Source organism: Apium graveolens, chromosome 7, assembly GCF_009905375.1.
Source record: "Apium graveolens cultivar Ventura chromosome 7, ASM990537v1, whole genome shotgun sequence".
NCBI lineage: Eukaryota > Viridiplantae > Streptophyta > Magnoliopsida > Apiales > Apiaceae > Apium > Apium graveolens.
In genome coordinates, this window is record NC_133653.1 from 252,602,915 (window position 1) to 252,627,567 (window position 24,653).

General features: G+C 33.8%; 2 protein-coding genes across 2 annotated transcripts; one reads left to right on the forward strand and one right to left on the reverse strand.

The window, feature by feature from the left end:
- Window positions 1-1,120: 1,120 nt before the first annotated feature.
- On the forward strand, window positions 1,121-11,659 carry LOC141671219 (SWI/SNF complex subunit SWI3C-like). Its single transcript, XM_074477375.1, has 8 exons — window positions 1,121-1,266; window positions 1,375-1,878; window positions 2,783-3,318; window positions 4,187-4,550; window positions 4,633-4,706; window positions 8,049-8,184; window positions 8,268-8,407; window positions 11,038-11,659. The coding sequence occupies exons 1-8, from the start codon at window positions 1,248-1,250 to the stop codon at window positions 11,464-11,466; spliced, it is 2,202 nt and encodes a 733-aa protein (XP_074333476.1). The 5' UTR covers window positions 1,121-1,247; the 3' UTR covers window positions 11,467-11,659.
- Window positions 11,660-11,777: 118 nt separating this feature from the next.
- Window positions 11,778-12,523, reverse strand: LOC141671220 (uncharacterized). The gene has a single exon (XM_074477376.1). It carries the CDS (start codon window positions 12,502-12,504, stop codon window positions 11,977-11,979), a length of 528 nt encoding a protein of 175 aa, XP_074333477.1. The 5' UTR covers window positions 12,505-12,523; the 3' UTR covers window positions 11,778-11,976.
- Between the last annotated feature and the right edge of the window lie 12,130 nt (window positions 12,524-24,653).

Sequence of the window (24,653 nt, forward strand, 5' to 3'; positions counted from 1 at the left end):
TCTTTTAATCTAAACCTAATTTTGTAAACGTTTTACAAGATCTTTCTCTATTTACACAAGTAGAACTTATTATTATATATCATTTGTCTAAAAACTCAGAAAATATACTTTACAAGAGTAGAATTCTGATAAATGCCAAAACTATACTATTATTATTTGTTCAGATTATATAGTCAAAAATAGTAAATTCCTCACCTTATATGTTAATTCTGATACAAGTACTAAAACTATGTACTAGAATTATGATTCATTATATTATATATACATCATGTCAAAACCTATACTATTATCATATACTATCATCTTTTTCACGATACATTTTCAGAATCCTAATTTTCTCACCTGACATCCTCTCCGTCAATTATGTCAAAATCTATACTAATATCAAAATCTATACTAATATCATATACTATCATATTTCTCACAATATATTGTCAAAAATCTAATTTTCTCATTTTATATCTTGAGATCCTGTTAAAACCTATATCATGTCAAAACCTATATATGATTATATCATAATGTTTCTTCTGTCAAAATCATACCTAATAAAAGACAAAAACTCTATAAGTATATCTTTCTCACAATACTTATAACTCATAACTGATGCTGTATAATCTTTTAATTTAAACCTGAGATAGCTCCTGAGCATGCTCCTGAGTATTGCAGTAACAAATAAAAAAGCCTATGAATAGGTCAGATACCATCACTTTAATATCATAAGCATTACCTTAATATCATCAAATAAAAAATAAAATAGCACTAAGAAAAATCAAGACAAAAAGTTAATAATTTAGTAGCCATTTTACACTGAAAACAAATAAATATGGAATGTCTGACATTACAAACAATCAAATATTACAAGCATACATAACAATTTTACTACACTTATAATATTATTATTAACAAATAAATTGCATATATTTATCTATTAACCAAGAAAATTAAAGAAAACTAAAAAAAACCTTGTATTGACACTAGTATTACCCAAAAATTCTACATAAATTACATTTCCAAATGTAAATTATAAACTTATATTCATGAAAATAAAAATCACAATTTTTTGGTAAAATATAAATCACCAATATAAAGAAAAAAGACCTATTAAACATACAAACACTAGTCTCTTCTCTTCATCTTCTCTTTGTGTATCTATTCTATCTATCATTTCCCCCAATTCTTCTCACTCTTCACACCCTACCGGGGCCCACACTTCTCTGCTCTCTCTCCTCACTCTCAATCTCACAGCAATGCCAGCTTCCACATCAGGTACAACCTATACACACATCTTTTTGTATCTATATATCTTTACATCTATTTAAATTGTTCAATTTTATTTAACCTAATTTGACCTAATTTTATAATTTTTTGTTGCAGAGACGAGAAATCGATGGAGGAAGCGAAAGCGGGAACCGATGATTAGTCGAAAATCGAATTCGCAACCCGAAGATGATCCGGAAGAGGAGGAGGAGGAAGAACTTGATCCTGAATTGGATGAGAATCAAGTGAATACAAATCCTAATAGTCAGTCAAGTAAGAAAGTAGTGACTCCGATATCACCTGAGGTGTTATCAGATTCGGCGATTCGAGTATCGGAGTTTCCGCTTGTTGTGAGGCATAAAGTGGTGAGGCCTCATGCTTCGGTGGTTGCGGTTTTGGGAGTGGAGAGAGGGAATGAGAGTTGTAGGCAGAATTGTGTGAGTTTGGAGAATGTTTCTTATGGACAGCTACAGGTGTTGTCCGCTATGACTAAGGAGAGTTTGGTTGAGTCCGAGAAAGGAGAGGGATCTGTTGTAATTACGCCTCCGAAGATTATGGAGGGGAGAGGAGTTGTTAAGAGGTTTGGACTTGGGAGGTTTCTTGTTGTGCCAATGCACGCAGGTATGAGCCTTTTCTGATACTACATTTCATTGATTTGCATGTATTGATGTTGTAGATGTTTCGTTTTAGTTTATTAAAGTATGTGATGTAAGACGAGTAGAGTTAAGTAGGCAATATCCGTTATTTTGTTGTTTTCCTTAGATTGGCAGGTTGTTGTCCTTAGAGTAGATAATTTGGTATGATAGTTTTGTGGGAGTCGTCAAATTAGCGCCACAAGTGTGGAAAAGTGGATAGAATTTGAATACTTTTTGTCATACCTTAAGGAAATTTAGGTTGCAAAGATTCTTTTTCGGAATATTGCAGCCTACTTTAGAGTAGGTGGGTTCTTTATGCATCTAATTTAATGTTGTTTGTTTAGATTAGTCAGATATGTTTCAATATTATATTAATAATCTAAATAATTATGATTTTAGTCATAAGTCAACTACTTACAAACACAAGCATATAGAATAAACATATAAATGTTCATCAAATGAAAAGAGGAGCAAAGATTAGCATGCATAATGTTCACAAAGTTCAGGAGCACAATAGTTTATTTGGCGGATTCTGATTTTCCCTAATTTCCCAATTTTACGCCCCACGGCCCTATTTTCCAAAAACCTGGGTGTCAAGTCCCACTTAGCACTCAAGCGCAGCCTAGGCTGCCACCAACTGCGATTATAGAATACTGATATATTCACACTGTGTCTACCAACATATTTTTTCTGTGGTTTTACATGTTTTTGATGTCTCTCTAAATATAATTAGATAGAGTGTATGTTGGTTTTACTCTTTGGAAGAAGACTGCCATGTTTCTTGACAAAAAAATTATTTACCAACATATTTAGAGGTTTTACATGTACTTTATTGGTATATGCTGTAATCTTTTAGTAGAGTTTTTGCTGATTTTGCTCTTTGATAGCAGACTGGTTTTCACCCGGTTCGGTGCATAGATTGGAGCGGCAGGTTGTGCCACAATATTTCTCGGGGAAGTCTGCGGAACGTACACCTGAAAAGTATATGGAATGCCGAAACCATATTGTTGGCAAGTACATGGAAAACCCAGATAAAAGATTGGCGGTGTCTGCTTGTGATAAATTGGCAGTTGGTGCTGACAGTGACGACATGGCTCGAATTTACCGCTTTCTTGATCATTGGGGTATCATTAATTACTGCGTTCCTGCTTTGAATCGTGAAACGCAGAATGATGGCTTGTGCCTCAACGAGGATACAAGCGGGGAACTTCGTGTGCCTATAAATAATTTAAAATCCATTGATAGCTTAATCCAATTTGATAAGCCTAGATGTCAGCTCCGTGCTGCAGATGTGTATTCAGGATCTGGAAGTCATGTCCACGGTGACTCTGACTTGGATGACAAAATACGGGAACGATTATCAGAAAGTAGGTGCAATTGCTGTTCTCGGCCTCTCCCAATCATTTATTATCAGTCACAGAAAGAGGTGATCTGCTATTTATTTGCATTTCCTTATTATTGCTATGCAGGCTTTATAGATACTTTATACATGCATAGTTCCAGTGAGGGAGATGATAACATTTTGATTCACAGTGTGGGTTCCTATGGAACACATAACATTTTGATGTTCTGAAGAGTATATCCTTATCAGGCATTTTCATGTTATTTAATTCTTGTAGTCTTGCTGCTAAAAAATTAGACATCTACAAAAAAAATCAAACTTCTTTGTTGTTCATTACCCTAGTGTTTCGTCTTCCCACACTACCAATATGCTGGGAAATATGGATCTTTTTGTACAGTATAAATTGTGTTTCTATCATTGTGGGTAGAAATGCTAGTATGCTACTTGTGGCTATAGTATCATAAAAAACTTTGATAAATCTATTATAGGATGCAATTTATAAAATTAGCAGGAATAATTTTTAATTGCACGTCAAGTTTTAGTCTGTTTAAATTTTGAGAAATCAAATGAGACAAAAAAATGGGACGGAGTATTATGAGATTTAGTAACCTGTTACAAATAAATTAACACAACTATAACTATTGTAAAAATAAATGGTTATGTAGTTACTTTATCATAACTATTGGAAAGTTTATTTTTATAATTGTAGGTGATTAATTCACTCGTATACTGAAACAAAAACTTGCATCAGCAAGCTCACATAAGAATGTTAAATAATTCTAATTATTAAACATATTAGACCGCCAAAATATATTTCAAGATATATTATAAAAATGAATTTATGATATATATGGTCCATATGACATGGTAATGGTTTTATTAGCTAGACAGACTGTTTGACTTTATCCATTTTACTTATTCTTTGATAGCTAACGGTCATCTGCTTTAACAGGTTGATGTACTATTATGCTTGGAGTGCTTCCACGAAGGAAGATTTGTTGCTGGTCATTCCAGCCTGGATTTTACAAGGTTTGATTCTAGTAAAGATTATGGAGATCCCGATGGAGTCAATTGGTCTGATCAGGAAACTCTACTGCTTCTGGAAGCAATGGAAATTTACGGCGAAAACTGGAATGAAATTGCAGAGCGTGTTAAGACCAAGTCAAAAGCACAATGCATCCTTCACTTTCTGCGCATTCCCATGGATGATTCCTCAATGGAAGATGTTGATGTACCACATAATCCCAGTTCAGTAAAATTGTCGAACAACGATGAGCGCGATAAATCACATTTAAACTCAAATGGTCACCTTGCAGGTTCTTTTAGTTATTGCAGTGGTCCCTTCACTTCCCATCTGTTGTCTATGTGATACCAAAATTGCTTATATAATTGCTACAGGATCTAGTGCACAAGACCCTAATTTCGAGAGCCGGGTTCCTTTTTCAAACTATGCAAATCCTGTAATGGCCCTGGTATGTGTCTTTTGATACATGGCATAGTATTTCTGTGCTTAATGCTCTAATTATACTTTGCACTTATATGCATCAAGTGTGTTTTTTTTAAACAAGTTATAGTTCTCTGAAAATGAGTTTGTTTGCAAAGCTTCTTTGCGTTTTCCCTTAGTGACATATTTTTGTAGTCTTTCCTGTTAATTTCTTCTCTTTTTTGCCTTGATATCTTGGTTTCATTATAAATGTATTAATCTACCATCTGCCTCTAAAGTCTAAGCAATTTTGTATATTTTGTAGTAGTTCCGAAGGGGATATATATTAGATCTTAGGTGTATTTTCATTTGTGATCTGTTACTTGGTGTGGCCAATTTTCTTCCATGTGAGGTAAGAGCTTAAATCTGTACGTAAAGCAGTCAATAAATATGTGTAAAAAGTAATTTTTAAGGATTTATTGTTATGCATAACAAGAATTCTAGATATATGCATTTTCTGGCAGAAACATTTATTTCATTAGTGATCTTTTAGGCATGAGCTTCGTGTCATGTATTCAGTCTCTCTCTCTCTCTCTCTCTCTCTCTCTCTCTCTCTCCCGCTTCCTCCCCCCCTCTCTCTTAAGTGGTCTGTGATTCTAAAAGGTCACTTGGAAAATTAGCAAAAATAAAAGGTCACTTGGAAAATTAGCAAAAATAAAAGGTCACTTGGAAAGCAACTTCATATTGTGTCTTCTGCAAAAAAAAAGCGGGCAGACAAGATGTTAAGGTTTAAGATTTTTGTTAGAAACTATGAATACGATGTGGATTGTAAGTTTTCGTATATGATTGTATTAGAGAATCAGTAGCTATGTTGATAGAATTTTTTTATATATTTAATATATATAATACTTGGCAATTACAGAATGTGTACATGTAGCTGTATATATATATATATATTATATAATATATATATATCTTCTGATTGCAAATGCTGCTACCCTACTACATGCTTTCCTACAACAGCAATGAGGCAGCAAAATCCTCTTTTGCGGGGAAGGGAAACTTGGAGGCTACTCCAACAGTGAAGCTATAGTATTTATTTGTTACAGTTACGTCACCTATGCTGTCATGGCTCATGGTGATGTATGATACTTGGAGGCTACACTTGATATTCTGACAATTTTAAGTGTTCGTATATGATTGTATTAAGACTAAATCAGTAGCTATGTTGATAGAAAAATGAAGGCAGAACAAAGTTACATTTATATATATAATATATATTACTTGGCAATTACAATCTACAGAATGTGTATGTGTAGTTCTCTCTCTCTCTCTCTGTATATATATATGTATATATGTAGCTTCTGATTGCAAATGCTGCTACCCTACTACATTCTTTCCTACAACAGAAATGAGGCAGCAACGTCCTCTTTTGTGGAAAAGGGAAACTGGGAGGCTACTCCTCCAACAGTGAACCTATAGTATTTGTTTGTCACATATGACATTACCTATGCTGTCATGGCTCATGGGTGATGTATGATATGTGGAGGCTACACATGATATTTTGACAATTTTAAGGCTGACGTATAATGTGTACCTGTAAACCAACTCACGCTAACACTCGCGATACTAGTTTGTTAAATTACTCAAATTTTAATTTTTCATGTTTGTTGTTTATGTTTTGTTTTTTTAAAAAAACATTGTGCAAGAGATCAGTGTTAAGGGCATTTGTTAAATTTTACTATAAAATTTCTAAATGATTAAAGTTTCAGAATGATTAATATCTGAAATTTATAAATCTAATTGAATAATATTTTTAAATAAATAGATATTTAGAATGTCTGAAAATACACGTCTAATATATAAAATGTCAGATTTGTTGATTAATTTGCAAGTATAGAATAAATATTATTTTTCACAAATTGAAACTGGAAAATTATATTATATATAATTTAATTTTTAAATTATATATAAGAGGTAAGTAGATAATTTGTTGACATGTACTAATGTACTAATTAGACATGTTAATGTGTACTGTTTAATGAGAAAGTGTTTATTGTTGAGTAGGATTGTTGGTATAAAATATCAGTTTCTGAACCGTCCAGGTACAAAATTTGTTTTGAAAAATTTAGACATTTTTTTGTTTACCATGTCTAACTAATGACGTAGCCAAGCGACTTTAATGGCCTGACTGGTCTCCGATTTATTCACGTTCATTCAGAAGAAAACAAATGGTCCCTTCTTTGAAAAGAATAAGTTAGTAGTATTAGTGAGATTGGGATGTCTACCAACCCCCGTGCACTTAATATATCGATATGTACTAGTTTCCATATAAATTTAAGTGGCCGGATGTCTTGTTTTCGGTTCCAATGTCTTCAGTAGGCGTTGAATCTTATTACTGTACCTCATATCTTTGATATTCTATTATTGGTGAATGAGGTGTCGAATCAGCAAGAATTTCATTGTTTTTTGGGGGACTTGGGGGGGTTAGTTTGCCTGCCATGGAATATTTTCGTGATTGCGGTTTCTTTATTAATTATAATTTCTTCAAAATTCATAAAATAGCCAAAAATCCTTGATCAGTAAAATTCAATTTATATCCATAACCACTAAATCAAATGCTATCTATAAATAAAAAATAATGATGATGATTGTTATCATTTTTAATTATGGAAGTCATTTTTGATAGCATTTGCTTTCATATTTAAAAAATGAAAGTGCCAACATATGTTTTAACTTGAATCCAGAACTTTGTCATTTTCTCTTTAAATTTTTAAGATTGGTCGGTACTTTAATTTTTACAAAAAAAGATAAAATGGAAGAAAAGGTAGATAAAAGAGAGAAGTTTTTAAGATGAGGGTCTATAGCTCGATTGAATACAAAGAAAGTAAATGGGAAATGTTACAGTGAAGATTTCAATTTTCTGCTGTTAGCAGCAATCTCGTAGTCTTGGGGTGATATAAGGGGGGTGTCTGATGACTTTCTACACCTCTTTTGACCTAATTCACACTCCAAAGACTTGGGTTATCTATAATTTGCATCAGATTCATTTTTTTGGGACCATGGGCTTAAGCAAATAAGTTGGTAAAATTGTCAATGAAGTTAGGATCATCTGAACACTTCATCGGCCAAATTTTCTTCCTATAGCTAGATTTAATATAAGAGTGATCTCCTTAGTACATGTGCAAAGGCTCTTGATATTTTTCAATTTATTTGTGGTAGTTTATCTGCAATCTTGCCATAGTTTGAAAACTAATATTAACTTGTGTTCTCCTGAAGTTCGTTGTGTGATTCATATAGATAACTTAAGTACTATGTCAACTTATTTTTCCTAGTTACTTCCTAGATAGGCTTGTGCTAATTATTCATGCCTTCCTGTTTTTTTTCCTAGGTTGCTTTTCTAGCCTCTGCAGTGGGACCAAGAGTTGCTGCAGCCTGTGCTCATGCCTCCTTGGCAGAACTTGCGAAAGATGATCCGATAGCTGCTTCTGGTTGTATTAATATCACAAACTCAAGTCAGCTAAAAGGTATCTTGTCAATAATAACGTTCTTCAAATCATTTTTGCTCCAACTAAGCATTTATGCCTTTAACAAACTGGTTGTTTTGCAGAGGGTATTCCGCTATCTGATGCAAAACTCAGAGCTGCTTCCAAAGCAGGTCTGTCTGCTGCAGCAACAAAGGCAAAGCTATTCGCAGATCACGAAGAACGCGAAATTCAAAGGCTTTCTGCTAATATCATAAATCATCAGGTATACTTCTAGTTTTTAAATCTTTAATTATTCTACTTGGTTTTTTTGTTGTTGCTCTTTTGAATTTAACGGCCTTAAAAGATAATTGACATTTTTCTTTTCCTCTCAACTTCGTAGACTTGAAAGTTTAATTATGTAGATGTATGTTTTGGGTAGGTATTCTATTGTCCCTTGTGTGGGACATTCTAAATGGTGTTTTGCTGATTAAAAAGAAATTTGTGGTTTCTCAAGGCTTATGAATTCTTTAGAAGTTCTTATGTCCTATGCTTTCTAAGAATTTGTAAGTTCTTCAGAGCCAAGGATTATGAAGTTATGAGAAGTACATACTGTGTGAAATTTGGAATAAAATTCAATAAAGTTGCAAAAAAGATCATCCAGCCCTCTTAACTTGTGGGGCCTAGAGTGCATATTTGACTTATATGTTTTGCAAGAAGTGGGGCAAGAGAGAGTCAAATATGTCCTCTAAATTGGGTGATGGCTTTTTCTTGCCCCTTCTAATAAACTTTGTCATGTAGTACTATATTTAAATTTTTTGGCCCGGAATACTATATTTTTAAATTCTGGCCAATTTTACACAGTGGACACATTTTGAGAATAAGGATGACCTAAATCTTTTTTCCTTCAATGTTATGTTCGTATATAAATGAACTTTTTCTGAATTTATCAAGGACTGACATTTAAAGGATGCTCAAGTGGTAAATGAAACATTGAATTTATTGTTCATACTTCATATTGTGCATACCATAGATCTGTGCCAATGAACTTCTATAATTTTCATGATACACATTGATTTGTGTCTGTCTGTTGAATCACAGTCCAAAATCATACATTTGCCAATCAAATACTTAACCATTGCCTTAAGCACAGCGGGACACATTTGATAATTTTGTTGACGCAAAATTGAAATATGGGATTTTAAAGGGTAAAAAGAGCCAAGGGTGTTAAATTGTTTTATTATGCGGTAATTTGGGCAGTTTTTCAAATTATACTTGTTCAATTTTGGTGATAGATATTAGGAAATTCATAGGTAGTTGAGTTTCCAAGTTGAAATTGATTTATGAAAGGGGTACATAGTTATCTGTTCACAGTCAGGTTCCTGCCAGCCTCGAAGTTGGTTTTTTGTCATCTCTGCTTTATTAAATCTGCCAAGTGTACTCGTGTCTCGTAGTCATGTAGTAAACCAGATTAGGCTAGTCAATATCAGCTAAAAACAGTTACCCCTCCCTCCACCTCTTTTTTACTAGTTGGACAACATTCTTGGTTCAGGACTACTTAAAAATATTAAAGTTTACATTATACAATCAAGGCTAAGAACCAATTACCTAGTTCGAGTTGTGTTAGACATTTAGATATTTAATTTAGGGTCCGATGTATACTTTTAAACTTTTAGGTCTCTAGAAAAATCTTGTGATAGTTTGATATTCAAAGCTTTATTCTGAGTTATTTGTTCTTCTATAGTCCTGGGTATTCTTTGTTCCTCTATAGAATCCTGGGCATTTAGTTTTGGTCAAATGTACGGAATCTTTGAAAAGGTAGGCTCTTGTGAACTCTTATCATCTCTTCATCAATATCTGATCCTGACCTCTTTAAACCCCTTCAAAATTAGTTAGGCTCATTTACATCTGTCGATATAACTTATCGCTTGATCCCCTTTTCCCATGAACTCTTATTAAATTATGAATTATCAATTCGGCCTTGCAAGCTTCAGTGATAGACCAACAGCTACTGCCAATTGCTGTCTTGAAATGGCTATAGCCTATTGCAACTTCTAGAGTCTAGACCCAAGCGAATATAAATACATAAACTCCAACAACGAACAATATTTTGTAGTGACGAGGCATTTTCCGATTAATGCACAATTAAAGGTATCCCCTTGTTTTCATGGGCAACGATTACTGAATTCATAACCTTGTCTTCCAAGTGGGTTACAAGATAATCAGGGATTTGATATAGAAATTAAATAATAAAGAGAGGCTCCCAAATTCCATTTCTGTTGTTCTTGTGTGTCAGATTGACAAATTCTTTATATGCATGCACAATCTTGCTCCTGCTACAGCTGTTTTGAGAAAAATTAAGTAGTGGTGGAATACGGGTGTTTACTTTCTTTAACGAAAAATAGCTTATAAGCTAAAATAGGTCAAAATCATAAATGTTTTGTGTTGAATCATAACTTGAATTTGACTTGTATGTTGAACCGTAAAATTAAAAGGTAGGAATAGATTATAACAGGTTGTATGCTAGCCTTATAGGTTGTTTCCTGTAAGACTATACCTTAGGGAAATAACTTTTACTGTGCTCTCTTGGCTTAAAGGACTAGCCTAACAGTAGTTTTTAATTGTTTTGGCCTTTGGGTAGTAATATGGATCCTTTGCCTCATCTAATATGATTCTCATTTTAGCAGTTGACCTATCTGGGATCTTGGAATGGGAGTATGAGAGATTAATTCCCTCAAGTTGTGTGAACTTTATCTATTTGTAATTCTTTCACTAAATTTGATGTTTGCCCTCCCTGATAGAAGCTTCGCTAAATTTGATGTTTGCCCTCCCTGATGGAAGCACTTTTATCAACTATACTTCTGTATCTTGTTTGTAGGTATCTAATTTATTCATAATTTGTAAACATCTTTTCAGTTAAAAAGGTTAGAACTGAAGCTAAAGCAGTTCACAGAAGTGGAGACCATGCTTATGAAAGAGTGTGAACAAGTGGAGAGAGTGAAGCAGAGGATTGCTGCTGAAAGGGCTGCTTTCATCTCAGCCCATTTCGGATCAGGTGGCGTGGCTCGACCTACAAGTCTACCAGCCATTGGTCCTGCCATGACACAGAATAATACTTCAAATATGAGGCAACAGATAATCCCAGATGGGCAATCACAGCCATATATGGGATATACCAGTAGTCGACCGGTGCATCCTCATGGTTCACCCATGTCCCAGCAGCAGGCTTATGGACTCGGCCCCAGGATGCCCCTTTCAGCTATAAATCCGTCTTCGGCTTCTCCCAGTAGCACAATCCGGACAATGTCAAGACCTGTATCCGGGGCTAGATCTGCTTTAGATTAGTTGGTCATTAGTTAATTTATATTCCAATTGAACTTATCTGTAGTTGTATTTATAGTTCCCGAGTAGTTAAACATTATAATTTAATATTCCGTGTCATTCTGTATAGAAAATGGTAGCTAGTTTTAAATGTCATGGACATGGTCTTTTTATTCTTTTTTCCTCTTTTAAGGTTCAGGAAAAGTTACTTTATGAATATTCAATGCCGAGTTCGTCTGTGCTTGAGATGTCCTGGAAAACAAGTTTTTATACTTTTAGAATATTATATTCATTAGAAATATGTCAAGTAGATTAAGATGAGAGTTTTATCTTTATGTTGGTTTGATAAAACTTAAATAAAAGTCGAAAGGTGTTGTGACAGTCTAAAGTCTCTCTTTGGTATTGTGGTCAGTTGTATGCCAAATTTTTCAGACCGATCTTTTTTTTGTATATGACATTGCTGATTAGTTTGAGCGCTTATTCTTATCAAAACTACAATATACTTGAAACAGAAAGGTGTACATATAAGCTGCTTCAGAAAAGCCCGAAACCTGCCCACTCGGCATCACATGCAGGTCGTGGCGACGAGCGGAAGGATGAGAAAGAGGACCGGTAGGATGAAAAAGAGGAAGATGATGGTGAATCATAAAATGCAGCAGACTTCCAACTTGATTCGGACCATCTTGCTAGTGTCTCAAGGTCCAAAGAGTATCCACATTCAGATCCAAACTCGGGTTTCAACAGTTTCTTGATTCCCTTCCTCTTGCTTTTTTGCCTCAGCAATGGTGATGCGGGAAAACAACCTTGCGAAACAGATTGAGTTTCATAAGGCCGGATGTCCTGAGCTCGGTGCAGGTTGGAGAAGTATCCAGCTGGTGGGGGTTTAAGCTTTTTTGGGGTAGTTGGAACTGAAGAAGTCCTGCGAGTGTTATGATATTGATCAACTTCTTGTTGATCAAATGATGGTGAATGTTCTCGGTGAAAGATCTTAGGAACACCTGGGCGAATCTCCCATACGAACGGAATTGATCCTGGTGTGACAAATGAATCATCTGCAGCCATAGTACTAACTGCCACCTGATTTCCTGAAACAATGTTTACTATATGGCGAACCAGATATATTCACCTAATATATATAGAAGTAAGTGTTGTAGACTAGTAGCATAGAAGTGTGCTAATCTCGGCGGGATTAGAGGCATATGAAACGGGAATTTGTGGGGACAAGGAAGAATGTTTAGTTTGTCAAACTGTATGTTTGACTAAATTAGTTGCATGGAAGATGAAAATATCAAATAAGCAAATACTGGACTACAGTTGATCAGATCTTGTGATAGTTCCTATTGTTGTGAAAGTTTTGGAGACGCTGAAATATGTGCGCAAGCTTCAGCAAAGATTGTGTAATTGTGTTGGACACCTGCGGGGCCGGCCCTATGTATTTGGGTGCCCTAGGCGGGATTCAAAAATGGTGCCCCATATTTATAACCAAAAAATCACAATAAGATATATTCATTGTATAAAAGAAAACTTACTTGAATCTAAAGTAACAAGTGAATATAATGAATTTATTGTACGCTAAATATCCAAGTTTTCAACCTCCTGCAATAATCTCCTGCAAGCCACTGATGTAGTATCATGAATATAGAACAGTCATCATTACTAGTACACAACAATATCAAAATAAAGTTATAAAAATGAGTTTACCTTTATTGATTTTGAAACTTTTTTCTAGGCTTTTGAGATGTGAATCTCTCTATAATTTTGCTATAATCTAGAGAACTTGTCAGCTCACTTTCAATAAACAATAAAGCCAATCCATTAAGTCTATTTTGAGACATCGAAGAGCGGAGATAAGATTTAATCAGTTTCAATATAGAAAATGTCATTTCCGCCTCTACCACTGTAACATGAATGGTCACAACGTTCTATAAGCTATCCAAGCATTTGGATAATTTATTTGTCTTGAACTAGAACTTAAATAATTAAGCACATCTATTGCCTTTGTTATCTCATCAGGTATTACCATTCGAAACACTAGTAACTCGTTAAACAACTTTGCGCCAACAATATTATATCGCATATCATGTCTAAGAAATCCCTCAAGCTTCATGCAACAAGATTTTAGCCCCTCATCATCACCACATAAATGTTTCTTCAGGTTAAATAAAAACCCAAATTTTTCCTTATAATCTTGAAACTGTTTAAACCGTTCTTTGAGTTGAAAAGCACCTTGATCAACAATATACAAGAAATAATACCTTCTGAATTTTTGTTCAGCACTCAAGTTCTGATCATCATCAGCTGCAGTAACCCCAAGATCATCAAAATGAACAAGCCTACGAATTTTTCGCTTTTCAGGAAACACAGGCTCTACATCCAACTCCAAAGCTAACTCTTTTGCCTCCTTCTTACAATATATGTTAATGTATTCTAATTAAAATTTGTATTTTAAAATATAAAAAATAAAAAAAATAAATAATATAAAAAATAAATACACCTATATACATATGTTATTGAAATATTTTGGTGCCCCTGTGCGCGGTGGTGCCCTAGGCGGGCCGCCTTGATCGCCTTACCCAAGGGCCGACCCTAGGCACCTGGCCTAATTAAGAGAAATGGATCAAAATATCACTTTTCAAGCAAAAAAATGCTTAAAATATCACTTTTCAAAATACAGGCCCAAAATATTATTTGATAACGGGTGTTCGTGTACTGTTTTGTAAATAGTACAAAAACGTCAGACGAAATAACGTTTTGAGGTTAAAAATAGATTTTTTGTTGTTTTTCTATCAAAACATCACTTTATCTTACGTTTTGCATATATAAAAAAAACCAAAATACCAAAACGCTATTTTATCTACCGTTTTTTGTATATATAAAGAAATCAAAGTGTCAAAACGGAACACGATGTACCGTTTTGGATCTGTTACATAAAAGTTACATGATATACCGTTTTGAAGTGATATTTAGGGTCATTTTTTTCAAAAATGATATTTTAAACCATTTTTAACCCTAAAATGATATATAGGGCCACCAACGGTACCAAGAACATACACATACATTTGGCTAGTAGACAACATTAATTTTAATAACAAAACAACAACTCGAAGGGACTTGAAAATTATAAATGTTTAATAGGAATAAAATAATTAATTCGAACCTGGTCATATTATGTTTTACTACCTCAATTAATATATACTAGTTCGTAAGCCGTGCGAAACACGAGCTCGAAATTAAAAATAATAGTTTTATATTATTATTTCCATAAAACTGAAACTCATAATCCGTGCAAAATACAGATCTAAATATAATACATAAATGCTGTTAAAATATATAGTTAAAAAAATCGAAGTTAAGTATAACTTTAAAATTTCACCGTATATTTTTAGGTATGAATGCACCTAGTTATTTACTTATATTAATCTGACATGTTAACTTATTAATACGATTATTTTAAAGTAAACTGACGTTGGATGTTCAGCAATAAATAAAAATTGACGGAAATTAAAATTTACAGAGAGTAGAAGTTAATTTTTATTAGTTGATATTTTATTACATAAAATTTTAAAAATAGCTGTATAACTTTCTAGCGATTACCAAGATTTGAGACCTAAACATGATTTACTTATTAGTATAGATAATAGATAATCCGTGCGAAATACGGGTACGAAACTAAAAATATCGAATTAATAATTTTAGAGATTTATTCATAATCCGTGCGAAACATTAATTAAAATTAATATATTAATATCAATATTAGATTGGTACTTGCAAAAATAGTTATGTGATTAAAAAGAATTGAATCAGTTATAAAATTTTCCATTGTATTTCTAATTTTGCGTTGTTTTACTTGATATAGAAATCTAGCATATTAGTTTTATTTTGGTGAAACATATTATATCCCTATCTTATGATAATTTAATATTATTTAATATAATTTGATAATTATCTTATAATTAACCTTTTCAATATATTTTATTTAATATTACTTAATTATCGATAAAAATTAATCTACAAATTAAAAGTAAATAGATGTTATTAAACTTAATTTAATATTACTTAATATAATATAAATACAGCCAATAAATTTGTTACTGTTAAAATATGTTTTTTTAATTTAAAGTAAATAAATGTTGTGGTGGACAGTAACAAATACGATCGTTAAATCAATAATTTTCAGTTTAAAAGTTAATAAATGTTACTAAAGTCATTTGATATTACTTAATTATTTTTAAACTAATACTATGGAAAGTAAAGTTTACAAAGAATAGAATTCAATTCGTGTTAATAGTTTACTTTGAAGTTGGTAGTTTTTCAAAATAAAAGTAAATATATGTTATTTTACTTAATTTAACGTGACCTAATAAATTTTTAATATAATTTATAAATAAATAAAATTTACAGAGAATATAAGTCAATTCGTGTTAGTAGTTTATTTAGTAATTTGTAGTTTTTCTAAAATAAAAAATAAATATAAGTTATTTTACTTAATTTAACATAACTTAATAAATTTTTAATATAATTTACAAATCATTTAAAAAATATTTTTATTTTATAAAATAAATAGACACTTGAATGAACACTAACCAAAAAGAAAATAAAATATACAAAGAATAGAAATCAATTTGTGTTTAAAACGAAGTTTATAGAAAATATAAGTCAACTTATGTCAGGTAAGTACCAAAATTTAGTACTTTCAGCACCTAATTATACATGATTTCACTTATTAATAAATAGTATAGATTTCGAAGCCCATATTAAACATTTCTATTTTCTAAATATTTTAGTCTACATTAAATTAATGAAATCATGTATTGACGACGAATTAATTTATAGATATTTAACGGGTTGATCACTGATTTTATCCAAATATATCAAACATGTCATTGTCTTCCAATTTGTTCACTAATTTAAAATTTTTTATAAAAAAAAATCATCTGCCGATTACTAAATTAATCTAAAATTTTACTTTCTCAATAACTAAGTTAATACAAATATTCATATTAGTAAGCAAATTGAGTTAAACCGAAATATACTTAATATATTTGGATAAAATGAATGATCAACTTAATATTTTTCCCGATTGTTTTATACATAATGAAATTTTATCTCGGGAAAAGATGAAATTTATCAGAAGAGTTGACATGACGAAGCTCTATGATAAGTAAATGTGTTCATGGCATGAATAATAATATTAGAATTAGATTGGAATGTTTGTTGGGTATAATTCTAACTACACAAAAATAAGGGCAGTTATATATATAATAACAAGAACAATGGCAAATAACCAACTAACGAAATAAAATACGAAGGCAATAACAAACTATAAAGACTGTAATTGACAAAGAAAGTAAAGAAAACTTATCTCTTATCGCTTTCCAAATTCTGATAAGAAGAAGAACACAACAGCTGAGTCGCCAAACCCTTCAAGAGGATTTGACTGTTCTTGAAGATATTATTGCCCCCCACTTAAGCTGTGATGGAATGCAACAATATCGCTTCCAGGATAAAACAACAACATATCAATCTAGCCACATAACCAGCAATGATCAACGGCGACTCGCACCTCAGTTTGTCCAAGAAACCTATGCAACTCATATATGTTTGCGAGGTAGGCACCGAGACTTGTGTCATTTTAATCTCAAGTATACCTCTCAATATATAGGCATCTCAAGTTGCTCTTCTTCTATTTTACTCGATGTGGTACACCAAGTAACAAAACAGAAAAAATAAACAAAATGGGTTTTCCTTATTATTTATATTATATCCTGATTAATTAATATTAATATTACAAAATATATTCAGAGTATGATTAAAATAATCCTTACTCAATATATTTTATATTAATAATTAAATAATCAATATAAATAATTAAACTTGTAATAGAAAAGAAAAATATAATAGTTCCCACTAGCACTAGGCCACACAAGCATTCCACTTATGCTAGTAGTTGTAAACAACACTAACACAAGATGCTTTATAAACTCAATATCTTTCTTTTACAATACCAATGTGGGATAAAATCCCCATAACCCATTTCAAACAAACAACTTTGTCTCAATATATTCATGGATTTCACTAAGAAAATATCTTAGATCCAAATATGAAAGTTTAAGTCCTCATGTCAAGGAACAACCTCCAAGTGTTAGTTTCCGGAAATCATGTCAAGAACATATATAAAATATGCCTCAAACTTTCCATTTTCTAACAATCCCCCACAAATCCATAATTAAATTGCATACCAGATTTTATCATGACTTGTTTTTCAGAGTCCGTACCCTCTCGGGTTTGAACCCTCCTAAGTCCTCTACTTCGATGGCTACCGGATACAGATGGAATGTTTCACCTTGAATCTTTATCCGTTCGGTGTAACCACACTCCATAGACAATGACAAGTCAAAGGCTATGGTGCCAATCTACGGCTTTGAGACGTTAATGGTCATGTCTCGATCATGTTCGTCGAATGTTTCGAGGAATAACCCTTTCCTCTAATTGCGACCACACAATTACATTCGCTTAGCTGGGCATCTCCAGAGATGTACTGCTATCATCTCGTCAAACGACTTGACCCCATTCAGAGTTCAAATAACTCTTGCTAACTAGCAGTTCAAGTACCTCTTAAGGTTTATAGGGTACTCATATACATAAGTATCTAAATGTATATGGTAGAGATACTACCAATTCATCCTTTCAACTTGTTATTACCACATTGAATACACTTCGAGGGATCTCCTCTCAGGTGTATTGGGTTCCCGCTGTTGATGAATTATGATGGGTTATCAGTCCCATCCCTAACCTCGACTTAAGGACTATAGCATGCTCAATCCCTTTAGTTAGCGGATCAGCTATATTATCCTGAGTTCCTATGAACTCTATAGCAATAATCCTATCAGACACAAGACCCCTTATAGACTTTAGTCTAACTTGGATGTGTCTCTTTGTTTTAGTATTATACTTTACACTTCTGACTTTGTCGACAGTTGTACGGCTATCACAATGAACAGAAATGGCAGGAAGCGGCTTGCTTACTACAGGTAACATACTCATGAGTCCATGTAACCATTCAGCCTCCGTCCCCGTGGCATCAAGTGCACACAACTCAGCCTTAAAAGTAGACCGAGTAATCAAAGTCTGTCTAGAAGACTTTCAGGACACTGCTCCACCTGCAAGGGTAAACACATATCCAGTCACTCCATTGGAACCAGATTTCTTAGCTATCCAACTTGCATCACTGTACCCCTCGAGTACCCCCGGAAATCTCCGGTAATGCAAGCCAAGAGAAATTGTTCCCTTGAGATATCTAAGAACTCTATCTAGTGCCTCCCAATGAGTCTTGTTCGAACAGCTTGTATATCTAGCTAACTTAGATACAGAATAAGAAATATCTGGTCTAGTCACATTAGCAAGATATTGCAAACTCCCAATAATCTGAGAATACCTTAACTGAGACACAGGAATACCTGAACTATTCTTGATAAGGCCAACTTTAGGATTGAATGGAGTACTAGCGATTCTACAATTTGAATAACCATACTTCTCAAGTATAGATTTCTCTATATAATGAGACTGTGACAAGGTTATTCCATCGGTTGACCGAGTCAACTTGATCCCAAGAATCACATTAGCTTCACCCATATCCTTCATCTCAAAATACCTTTTTAAGAAACTCTTTGTCTCCTTAATAATCTCAATATTGGTTCCAAACAACAAGATATCATCTACATACAAGCACACGATCACACAATCATTACCTCTAACCTTATAGTAGATACACTTGTCACTTTCATTAACTAAAAAATTCGAAGTCTAAAACAGTTTCATCAAACTTTTTATGCCAGTCTATAGGTGCTTATTTAAGGCCATAGATGGACTTGACTAGTCTACATACTTTCCTCTCATTACCAGAAGCAACAAATCCCTCAGGCTGATCCATATAAATCTCTTCTTTAAGGTCACCATGAAGAAAAGCTGTCTTTACATCCATTTGATGGATGATAAGACCATGTACAGAAGCCAATACAATAAGCATTTTGATTGTTGTCATTCAGGCAACTGGAGAATATGTATCAAAATAATCAATGCCTTCCCTTTGCCTAAAACCCTTAGCAACTAGCCTAGCCTTGTACTTATTTATTGAGCCATCAGGGTTTAGCTTCCTCTTGAAGATCCATTTACATCCAATAGTAGAACACCCTGGAGGGAGATCAACTAACTCCCATGTTCCGTTTGAAACAATTGAGTCAATTTCACTCTTTACAGCGCCTTTCCAATGCCTTGACTCCGAAGAATCTTTGGCTTGACGGAAAGTTAAAGGCTCATCCTCGACATTGTAAGTGATAAAGTCACTTCCAAAGTCCTTGACTACCTTTGCGCGCTTACTCCTTCTAGGTTCCTCTACTTTATTAGGAGTAGAGCTACTACCAGGATCCACCCCCATATTTGTCATCTTTTCCACATGATCAGGAATAGAACTTGATGTGTGAGTGGGATCATCCTCAGAACTACCCAAAGATATACCAGTCTTCATTGGGAATACTTCCTCAAAGAAAGTTGCATCACAAAACTCAACTATCGTATTCGCCACAATACCATCTATGTCAGATTTTATTACTAAAATCTCATAGCAGTTGTGGTTTCAAGATAGCCCAGAAAGATACAATCAACAGTTTTCGGACCCAGTTTCTTTCTCTTGTGTTCAGGGAAAAGCACCTTAGTAAGGCACCCCTATACACGAAGATAACTCAAACTTGTCCTACGCTTTCTCATAATTCATATGGTGTCTTGTCCATATGTTTCAGAGGGGCTCTATTCAGAATATGGCAAGCCGTATTCAGAGCCTCTCCCCACATGTACTTAGGCAACCCAGAATTAATTAGCATACTGTTAATCATGTCTTTAAAAGTTCTGTTCTTTCGTTCTGCCACCCATTAGACTCAGGTGTGTATGGTGGAGTAACCTCATGAACTATACCATTGTTTGCACAAAATTCATTAAGCAAGGTACTCGTATACTCACCACCTCTATCAGACCTCAAATGTTTAAGTACTTTGCCAATTTGTGTTTCAGCTTCATTTTTATACATAAAGAATTTATCTAGTGCTTCATTCTTATGTTTAAGCAAATAAACATAACAATATCTACTACAATCATCTATAAAGGTAATGAAATATCTACAGTGATCCTTAGTCAACACACCACCAAATTCACATATGTCTGAGTGCACTAATTCTAACAAGTCTGAATCCCTAACAACATTATGAAAAGGTTTCCTTGTTCGTCTAGCAGTTACACACACTTGACACTTAGATTTCTTATTAATGGTGTACTTTGGAATCAACTCTAAATTCATCATATTCTTTAGAGCACCAAAATTTAAATGACCAAGTCATAAGTGCCACAAATCAGATGATTCTACACAATTAATAGAAGGTGCAACACTATCATTAATAAAACCACCCAAAACGGGTTCAACATTTATTAAAAACAAACCATTAGACAAGTAACCCTTGCCAAAGAATGTACCAGTATGAGTAATAACTACTTTATTACACTTCAAAGAAAGTTCAAAGCCGTTTTTAACTAAACAACTTCCACTTATAATATGTCTACGAATAGAGGGAACATGATACACTCTAGTGAGAGATAGAATCCACCCAGAAGCAAACTTCAGGTCCACATTTCCTATTCCAAGCACTTGTGCAGCACTAGCATTCCCGATCTTCACTGTCACTCCATGACTCTGTTGATAAGATACAAACAAGCTAATATCAGCACAAATATGTACATTAGCTCTAGTATCAATCAACCACTCATGTGACAGATAAGTGGAAAGTAGTACATGGTTGTAAGTAACATACCCGTCATCGGTTCCAGAGGCAACAACCTCACCAATGACCATGTTAGCTACTGGCCCATTAGTGGTTCCAAGTCCAAGCACAGTATTTGCTTGAGCTACCACTCCAACTTTCTTAGCTTTCTTACTTGGACAGTCCTTGCTCCAATGACCAACCCGTCCACAAGACCAACATGGTTTGTTCGCCTTTGGTTTCTTAGCCTTGTTCTTGTCAGGTTTAGTGTTAGCCTTCTTAGTGACTACCTTTCTTTTCTGTCCTACAGTAACTACATTCACCTTCGAGCTCCCATGTTCCACAGGCAACACATGTCCCTATTTGGACTTGTGCTGCTCCCGTACTGAGATGTCCAACATCAAGTTAGTCCATGTGATCTCTCCTTTCTGTCTTTTCAGGGAGAGATCAAACTCTTCCCAAGAATTAGGGAGCTTTTCAATCACAGACATCACTCGAAACTTCTCAAGCAAGACCATACCGGACTCACCCAAATCATGAACTAACACCTCAAACTCATGAACCTGTTCAGTCATGAATTTTCCATCCACCAGCTTAAAATCAAGAAACCTAGCCACAGAATACTTCTCAAATCATTGAGAATCAGTATTATGGGTTTGGTCCAGCTTATCCCATAAGACTTTAGCAGTATAGGCATCTGATGAATAAACATCGAACAAGGTGTTCTCCAAGGATGCCAAAATGGCTGCCCTAGCCACCCCATCCTTCTCAGCCCATAAAGCATAAACCTTAACATATTCAGCTTTCTCTTGATCCAACCCAGGAGGATCATACTGTACCACTAACCATAGACCCTTAACCGTTAATCAGAGCTTCATTTTTTTCTGCCAACGAGAAAAAGAAGCTCCACCACTGAATTTATTAGGCATACCCGATAAATCAATTGGTTGGGGAAAACGATACGTGGTCCAGTCAATGGTAGTAGTACCACCAGAACCAGAACCAGTCTCAACAATTTTAGGAACATCAGCAGTTTCGTTAACCATCTTGCTAATTAACTATATATAACTATAATCTCTTCAAGATTGTTGGGTATAATTCTAACTACACAGCAACAATGGGCAGTTATATATATAATAACAAGAACATGGCAAATAACCAACTAACGAAATAAAACACGAAGGCAATAACAAACTATAAAGACTGTCATTGACAAAGAAAGTAAAGAAAACTTATCTCTTATCGCTTTTCAAATTCTGATAAGAAGAAGAACACAACAGCTGAGTCGCCAAACCCTTCAAAATGACTTGACTGTTCTTGAAGAGATTATTGCCCCCCACTTAAGCTGTGATGGAATGCAGCAATATCGCTTCCAGGATAAAACAGCAACATATCAATCTAGCCACATAACCAACAATGATCAACGGCGACTCGCACCTCAGTTTGCCCAAAAAACCTATGCAACTCATATATGTTTGCGAGGTAGGCACCGAGACTTGTGTCATTTTAATCTCAAGTATACCTCTCAATATATAGGCATCTCAAGTTGCTCTTCTTCTATTTTACTCGATGTGGTACACCAAGTAACAAAACAGAAAAAATAAACAAAATGGGTTTTCCTTATTATTTATATTATATCCTGATTAATTAATATTAATATTATAAAATATATTCAGAGTATGATTAAAATAATCCTTACTCAATATATTTTATATTAATAATTAAATAATCAATATAAATAATTAAACTTGTAATAGAAAAGAAAAATATAAGAGTTCCCACTAGCACTAGGCCACACAAGCATTCCACTTATGCTAGTAGTTGTAAACAACACTAACACAAGATGCTATATAAACTCAATATCTTTCTTTTACAATACCAATGTGGGACAAAATCCCCATAACCCATTTCAAACAAGCAACTTTGTCTCAATATATTCATGGATTCCACTAAGAAAATATCTTAGATCCAAATATGAAAGTTTAAGTCCTCATGTCAAGGAACAACCTCCAAGTGTTAGTTTCCGGAAATCATGTCAAGAACATATATAAAATATGCCTCAAACTTTCCATTTTCTAACAATGTTTTGGTTGAACAAGAAGCAAGTAGTAATTTTTATTTTTTTGAATTCAACTTCCATTAATTAGAAGAACAATCAGATACGATATGCTCCAACTCATGGGAAGGAGAAGTAGAAAAATAGTTCATAATTCCTAACAAAGAAGGAAGACTAGCAATGCGAGCTACCTTATTGGCTTGCCTACGAACATGTTGAACCTTTAAATTACCTCTAAAATAGAGAAAAGATCTACACCAATCAAAAGTGTTCCCAACTTTGTTTATATAGGGAATGTTATTATTTATAGCTTTCATCACTTATAATGAGTCGATTTCAAGGATTTTTTGCCTTAACCCCAAGTCAAGTCAGCTATCCACTTCAATGCTTCCTGCAATTCAGTTGCCTCTGCCTCCAAGAATGTTGATGCTTCTTCAATAATTCTCTGCATATCAGCCACAAATACTCGGGGGGCGGACCGACATAGTACTAACGGGATGCCCAGGAACCAACTGGGTTCTGGGCTTAAGGTATTAATATAGTATAAATTTAATTGAGAACCCACTTAAATTTTGGACATGAACTCACTTTATACAGTAGCATTCTAATCCAGTAATATTCATCTAAAAGATTATGGGGCCAAAAAAAAAAGAAATCAGCCCATTACAAGCCCAAATAATTGAACACGATAAATGCAGAAAAAGTAGTAAATTAAGTCAAACCAATAATTGATTACTACTCTCTTCTTGATCTTAAAATGTAATCTTCAGGATAATGTGCTTTATTTCCTGAATCTAGGGTAAAAAAGAAAAGAATAGAAAATAACCAATTTTCCTTTCTCTCCTAATCTTTCCAAAAGTGGGAAGAAGATTTTGGAGACAAAAATAAAGAAAACTTCTTCCCAAATCTGCAGCTTTCTTTTCCTTTCTTTCATAAAAGTTGTTCGGGAACAAGCTGAAGAAATGTATTCTTTACATTTCTTTTCTTTTTTCTCCAAAAAATGTTTCTGGAACACAAGATATCATCCCTATTCCCTATTCCCTCTCTGTGAAAAGAAAAAAAATCAAATTGGCGCCCTATCATCCCTATTCCCTCATCTCTAGCTCTTATTTGTTACTTCTAGATTTCATTGCGAAGTCTACAAGATATCATTCTTACTCCCTTATTTTGTAAGTAATTTTTTTAACTCTTTTTTATGCCTAAATTCTATTAGTATGTGCTACATAATTTAGTTTTATTGTCATTAATGATTAATTCTTTTTCAGTTTATTTTATGTTTAATTGTTGAATATTGATGATAATATGTAAATGTTAATTGTTGAATTATATTGATGATTATTTACATATTTAAA